This window comes from Colobus angolensis, unplaced genomic scaffold, assembly GCF_000951035.1.
Source record: "Colobus angolensis palliatus isolate OR3802 unplaced genomic scaffold, Cang.pa_1.0 Scaffold385, whole genome shotgun sequence".
Classification (NCBI taxonomy): domain Eukaryota; kingdom Metazoa; phylum Chordata; class Mammalia; order Primates; family Cercopithecidae; genus Colobus; species Colobus angolensis.
Genome location: NW_012117210.1, coordinates 1,093,641 through 1,100,904, shown reverse-complemented (window position 1 = coordinate 1,100,904; position 7,264 = coordinate 1,093,641). Strand labels below are relative to the sequence as shown.

The window sequence follows — 7,264 nt, the reverse complement described above, 5'->3', positions numbered from 1 at the left end:
ACCTGGCTAATTTTTGTGTTTTTAGTAGAGGTGGGGTTTCACCATGTTGGCCAGGCTGGTCTTAAACTCTCGACCTCAGGTGATCCACCTGCCTCGGCCTCCCAAAGTGCTGGGATTACAGGCGTGGGCCACTGACCCCAGCCAAATTCAAGTGAAAATATGTTTAATAGCATTTTAGCTCAGGAATTAAGGCAAAACTGAGTTTTGATTTGTGTACTGTAGTTTTCCTTCGATCTGTGTTGCAATGTTACTGACAGTATAGGAAATGATTCCTAAAGTCATTTTAATGTTTATTCCTTTAAATCACTTTTGATTTGGTTGGGATAAATTAGTTATCATTTTTTCTAGTTTACTGTATGATTTTGTTCATTTTCACATTTTGTCCTGAAATTTTTTTTTTTTTTTTTTTGAGACAGAGTCTTGCTGTGTTGCTCAGGCTGGAGTGCAGTGGCATGATCTTGGCTTCCTGCAACCTCCACCTCCCGAAGCAATTCTCCTGGCCCAACTTCCCGAGTAACTGAGATTATAGGCACTCACCATTACACCTGGCTAATTTTTGTATTTTTAGTAGAGACAGGGTTTCACCATGTTGGCTAGGCTGGTCTCGAACTCCTGACCTCAAGTGATCTGCCCTCCTCAGCCTCCGAAAGTGCTGGGATTACAGGCGTAAGCCACTGCACCTGGCCTGAAATTTTTTTTTTACGGAGTCTTGCTCTGTTGCTCAGGCTAGAGTGCGGTGGTGCAATCTCGCTCGCTGCAACCTTTGCCTCCCAGGCTCAAGTGATCCTCCCACTTCAGCCTCTTGAGTAGTTGGAACTAGAGGCATGTGCCACCACCTCACTTAATTTTTGTATTTTTTGTAAAGACGAGGTTTTTGCCATGTTGCCCAGGATGGTCTCAAACCCCTGTATTCAAGAGAGACCCCCACCTTCGCCTCCCTAAATGCTGGAATTAGAGGTGTGAGCCACTGTACCCGGCCCTGAGTTTTTCATGTCACTTTTATGTGAACTTTTTTTCCCCACTTAACTTTTAATGGAATACCTATTTTTCTAATGGTTTTTATATATCTCACTTGAGAATTTTCATATCTGCTTGGAGCTTAATATTTTATTTCTCTGGTATTTACTAGTAGAGTCTGATTGCTTAGAATGTTCTATGAATTCATCTTAATGGTTCTCTGGAGGGCTAAGTGTAGTTTTATGATTAATCACTGATTTTTTTTAAAAAGTGAATTATACATTGGAGCACTGATAGTTTTTAAAATCTTCACCAACTTTTTGCTTTATATTATTTAGCTTTAGCTTGGAAATTGTGAACACTATTGCTACTCTGTATCTGAATGTTATGATTTCTTATTGCAGAGAGACAACTTTGGGTGGATCCATGAACTCTGTGTCTAAACTGATCCACTATGTAGGGTGGTTATCCACTACTGCAGTGCGCTTGGAGAGCAACAGTACTTTCTTGCTGCACTTTATTTTGGATTTCTATGAGAAGGTAATACACATTACATTTTCCCCATTTGGATTTTTGTGAAGGCTGTCCACTTTACTGGCTTATTATTTAAATTTTATGTACAACCATTAAGGTGGGCTATGATCTTATTAGCATCATTAAAATAACCTCACATTTTGGAGTTCATGATTATTTTCTTGCCAGAATAACTCACTTTCATAAACAAAGGGGAAAAACAAATGCCTTTATTTAGTGCCAGGTACCACTACATTGACCTGTGTTAATACTGGCCCTAGAGAGAAGTCTATTGTTAGCATTATTTTTTGTTCATCCCATTCCCAACCCTGGCAGAAACCAAAAATATCTTGTTGTTTCTTCAGATCTCCATTTCTACCTTTCAATTGCCTTACTTCTCTTGCTACCTAGTACCCTTTTATTGTTTTATAGTATATGACTTAGACAGAACTATAGGTTGGTGCAAAAGTAATTGCAGTTTTTGCCATTGAAAACAATAGCAATAACTGCAATTACTTTTGCACCAATTTAATATCATCCATGAAGTATCCATTATAGTCTCACTTTTCCCAGCTTCCTCTCTTTACTAATACCTAGTTGTCTTGTGTTATGCATTTGCTTAGAAGCATGCTCCTTTGTTTTCTAGATTGACAGCTAACTCATATGATAAGTAAGTATTATGGGACTTAAGGAGAAAGAAATACTTCCTTAATCTACCCTGTCCCCCTAACTTTAAGACCTTTCCCCCCCAAAAAATGAAAGATTTGAGTAATGGCCTTCTGGAAATAATCCTCTATAGTGTGGTTGATATTTGGTGAAGTATATTTTAAGCAAGCTTGTAGTTACTTGTTTATTTAGGAGTTACGCATGTCCAAAGCTAATGTTATATTATTGCTTGTCTTATACTGATGATTCTTTGGGTGAACTTAGTTGAGGAGTTCTGGGGAATACTGTATATACTGATGTTATCATTCTTCCTCCAAGGTGTGTGACATATATATAAATTATAACCTTCCGTTAGTGGTGTTGTTTCCTCCTGGGATCTTCTATTCTGCACTCCTCAGCCTGGATAGCAGCATCCTGAACCAGCTGTGTTTTATTATGCACAGGTACAAAGCCTTTTTACCATTTTATGAAACAATGTATTATAATTCTCTCTTCCTCTTTCAGCTATAATACAATAAATATTCCTACTCTTCTTCTGCCAGGGCCTCTGGAAATTGGAAATGTGGCTTGCTTTTGGACATGACCTTCTGATATGGGGCCATGGTAGCCGTGTTGTTTTTAACTCCTCCACTGCTGTGGCTACGGAATAAAAAAAAAAAATCATAGTTAAGGACTTGTTGTGCAATGGTACTGTTGCACTCAGCGTTGTTCATTCTAATTGCTGTGTCTTCAGGAAAAATTAGTCATTTGGTGATAATTGCTTTGAGTGTTTGTAGCTTCTCTGGTAAAAATAACATTTTCTGGGAGATAAGGGGAGCTATTGCCAATTATGTGAAACTATAAGTATTATTTCTGGTCTCCTCTAATTCTTTCACTTGTGGACTGAAATTAGTTTCTTCAGTCCATAAGTGTAGACTTTTTTTTTTGAGACGGAGTTTCGCTCTTATCACTCGAGTGCAGTGACATAATCTCGGCTCACTGCAACCTCTGCCTCCCGGATTCAAGGAATTCTCCCCCTCAGCCTCCCGAGTAGCTGGGATTACAGGTGCCTGCCACCACACCTGGCTAATTTTTTGTATTTTTCGTAGAGCAGGGTTTCACCATGTTGGCCAGGCTTGTCTCAAACTCCTGACCTCAGGTGATCCACCCACCTTGGCCTCCCAAAGGTTACAGGCGTGAGCCACCATGCTCAGCTTAGTGTAGACCTTGTTGGCATAACTTGTAGGACTATGTCAAGATTAAAATGTTTAAAAACTAATTAATTGTTAATAGTTCTCAGACAAGAATTTCCCCTTTATCCTTTCTGCTGCACCTTTTTTTTTTTTTACATTAGGAAAATATATTCTTTATCAGTGACTTCTTTTGAGCCTCTATTAATTTTTTTTTATTATTTTACTTTAAGTTCTGGGATACATGTGCAGAACGTGCAGGTTTGTTATGTAGGTATTCATGTGCCATGGTGGTTTGCTGCACCTGTGAACCCATCATCTAGGTTTTAAGACCTGCATGCATTAGGTATTTGTCTTAATGCTCTTCCTCCCCTTGCCCCCCACCCCCTGGCAGGCCCCAGTGTGTGATGTTCTCCTCCCTGTGTCCATGTGTTCTCATCATTCAACTCCCATTTATGAGTGAGAATTCTATTAAATTTTTAATAGTGAAACATTGAAAGCATTTTTCATTGCTTATTTTTTATTTAGTCAAGTATACAACTTAAGTATACAACTTATTGAGCCTGTATTAATTTTCACTTGAGGAGAATGTACCACAAAAGGATAAAATCCTTAACTAGACCACTGGATATTTGTGTATATGCACATTTGCATATATTAACATTGAAAATGTATGGGTTTTTTTTAAATTTTACCATTTCAAAGGCATTATGTTCAAAGTCATGTTAAATGTTTCATTCTGTTTGTTTTTTCTGTTAGGTATCGTAAAAATTTGACTGCTGCAAAGAAAAATGAGTTGGTACAAAAGGTATGAATAAGAAAGCTCTGTGTTAAATCACTGTTGTTTAAAAATTAAGTCTAGATATTTATGACCTGATGGGAATAAGAAGGAAAGGGAGAATAGGTGATAGTGACAATTTTTTATTTCTTTCCCATTAGACAAAATCGGAGTTCAATTTCAGCAGCAAGACTTATCAAGAATTTAATCACTATTTGACATCAATGGTTGGTTGCCTGTGGACGTCTAAACCCTTTGGGAAAGGAATATATATTGACCCTGAAATCCTAGAAAAAACTGGAGTGACTGAATATAAAAACAGTTTAAATGTAATCCATCATCCTTCTTTCTTGAGTTATGCTGTTTCCTTTTTGCTGCAGGTAAGGGTATTTAAAGAATTTTTAGATTTTGTATAGTAATACTGTGATGGCGGATATAGGAAATGCCATAAATTTAATGTATCTGAATTGCAAGACGTGTTTAGTAATTTTTTTTTAAGTAACAACTAAATTTTGGGCATTGTGCTAGGCTCTGGGATTCTAGTTAATTTAAGTAAGTTTCTGTCCTCTAAGAGAGCTTGGGCTTGTAGCAGAGACAGGCTTGTAAACAAATTACTATAATACAGTGTGGCAAAATGAGAAAAGGTTCAGTTGTAAGAAGGATGGGGGAGTGATTAGTCCAGTCCTGCCTGGGTAGAGGTGGTGCCATGTAAGGAAAGGCTTCATAGATGTGGAAGCTCTCATAAAATCCTTCTAGACAAGATAGAAAATGTAGGCTAGATGATAGTACAATTAGAGTTAGAATCTTAGTCAAAGACTGCTGATTTAATGGATTGATATCAATGGAGGAGGGTTTATGTTTGTGTGTGTCCTTTCAGGACTTAATTCTCAGCCCTGTCACTTTCAACATTATGTGTGTGTGACATGGAGAAGAACTCAAATGGTAGTATCTGAAATGCATGGATGAGACAACAGGGTGGAATTACAAATAACCTGAAAGAATTTGGACTCAGGATTCCCTTAACAGACCGGAACATTGAGAAATTTAACAAAATGAAAAAAAAGTGTGCAGGGTGCGGGAGATATTCATTGAATAAATTTTAATATACGTGTACAATGAACCAGGCACTATAGTGAGTAAGACCCTCTTGAGTGTTGTCGTTAGAGAGCTTAACATCTAGTCAGGGAGGCAGTCATTAAACAGACATCTTAGAAAAAACAATAATGAGTGATATAATAGGAGAAAGTACAGAGGATGATGAAAAAATATAAAGGGGCGCTAAGTTCAGGATTTGCAGAAATGATGCTGATTGGAATTTTGAAGTGTGAACATGAGCTTGTCAAGATAAGAACAGAGTTTGAGGAAAAGTGTGAAGATGCAGAGCAAATATAGAACAGAAGTCAGCAAACTTTTCTTGTAGAGGGCCAGATTGTAAATATTTCAGATTTTACAGGCCACGTGGTCTGTGTCAAGAGTACTCGACTTTATCATTGTAGCATGAAAGCAACTGTAGACAAAGCATAAACAAATGGTTGTAGTTGTATTCCGGTAAAAAATTTATTTACAAAGCCAGGTGTTGAGCTAGAGTTTTGGTCTTGGGCCGTGGTTGGATGTCCCCTGTGTTAGAGCCTATCATGTTTGAGGAACATGAGGTAGAATTGTAGGGCTAGAGCGGTGATTCTACACTGACTGAGTGACAGAATTGTCAGTGGTGCTTTTTCTTTTTTTTTTTTTTTTTTTTTTTTTTTTTTGAGATGGAATCTCACTCTCTCGCCCAGGCTAGAGTGCAGTGGTGCAATCTTGGCTCACTGCAACCTCTGCCTCCCAAGATCAAGCGATTCTCCTGCCTCAGCCTTCCGAATAGCTGGGATTACAAGTGCCCGCCACCATGCCCGGCTAATTTTTATATTTTTAGTAGAGACAGGGTTTCACCATGTTAGCCAGGGTGGTCTTGAACTCCTGACTTCAGGTGATCTGCCTGCCTCGGTCTCCCAAAGTGCTGAGATTATAGGCATGAGCCACCGTGCCCAGCCAGTGGTGCTTTTTCAAAGTGTACATCTTTAGCTGCTCCCATGCTGAGACTCTGATTTAATAACTCTAGGGTGACATTCAGGACCCACCTTTTAAATAGTTCTGATATACAACAAGAGTTGAGAGCCACTGGGCTAGACTATAACATGGTAGGAGATGAGGTTTTGAAATGTAGTCAAGGACTAGATGCTGAGGAAAATAATACATAAGCCTCTGAAACCATATTGATTGATTTGAATATTTGAGTAAGAATTATATTTTGTAATTACATAGAAGAATTTCAGAGACTATAGTATAGTGATTTTCTGATATTTCTTCTTGTCTTTTTCTCTTTTCTTACCTTCATAATAACTTATGCAATCTACAAAAACCTGTGTCAAATTAATAATATTAATATTACTACTAACATGAGGCTACTAGATGAAATTTTAAATGTTTGCAGGTCTTTTTCCCCCTGGACTAAATCCTTCTGCAAATGTAAGGTGCACATACTGTATTTTACATGCAGTTAGGTACATTTGTTATTTCTGTTTGTTTTCGTGTTTTACAGATTGCCTTATTTTTCTTTTTAAGACAAGGTGTCGTTCTCACTCTCTGTCCCCCAGGATGGAGTGCACTGTCACAATCTCGGCTCACTACAGCCTTGACCTCGGGGGCTCAAGTGATCCTCCCATCTCTGCCTCCTGAGTAGCTGGGACTACAGGCGTGTGCCAACGCTCCTGGCTAGTTTTTTCCTATTTGTAGGGATGGAGTTTCGCCATATTGCCCAGGCTGGTCTCAAACTCCTGAGTTCAAGCGAGATGCCTGCCTCAATCTCCCAAAGTGCTGGAATTAAAGGTGTGCACCACTGTGCCTGGCTACTTTTTTTTTTTAGATTTTATTTTGAAATATGTAAAAATTTACATATAATTCTATACTATGAAAATCTCACTTCTGTCCTTTCCTCTTCCATCTTTTACCATCTTCTGCCTTGAGATAACCATTTCTATTGCTTTTTGTTTTTTCCATCCAGTGTTTCCTTTCTTTAAACTTAGTAAGCATTGTTTTATAATCTCTATTTGATAATTCCATCGTCTGAAGTTTTTGAATGTCTGTTTCTGTTGCCCGCTTTTTTTTTTTTTTTTTTCTTTCTTTTGTGCTTCTTCCTCAT

The 7,264-nt window shown here is 38.1% G+C and overlaps 1 protein-coding gene across 1 annotated transcript in view; it reads left to right on the top strand.

Annotated features, from left to right (window-relative positions):
• CENPI (centromere protein I) overlaps positions 1-7,264 on the top strand; it is a 75,541-nt gene that overhangs the window by 49,149 nt on the left and 19,128 nt on the right. The window contains exons 17-20 of the mRNA XM_011954551.1: positions 1,362-1,497; positions 2,455-2,579; positions 4,065-4,113; positions 4,245-4,463. Of these exons, the coding sequence (XP_011809941.1) occupies positions 1,362-1,497; positions 2,455-2,579; positions 4,065-4,113; positions 4,245-4,463 (529 nt within the window). The remainder of the gene's footprint in view (positions 1-1,361; positions 1,498-2,454; positions 2,580-4,064; positions 4,114-4,244; positions 4,464-7,264) is intronic.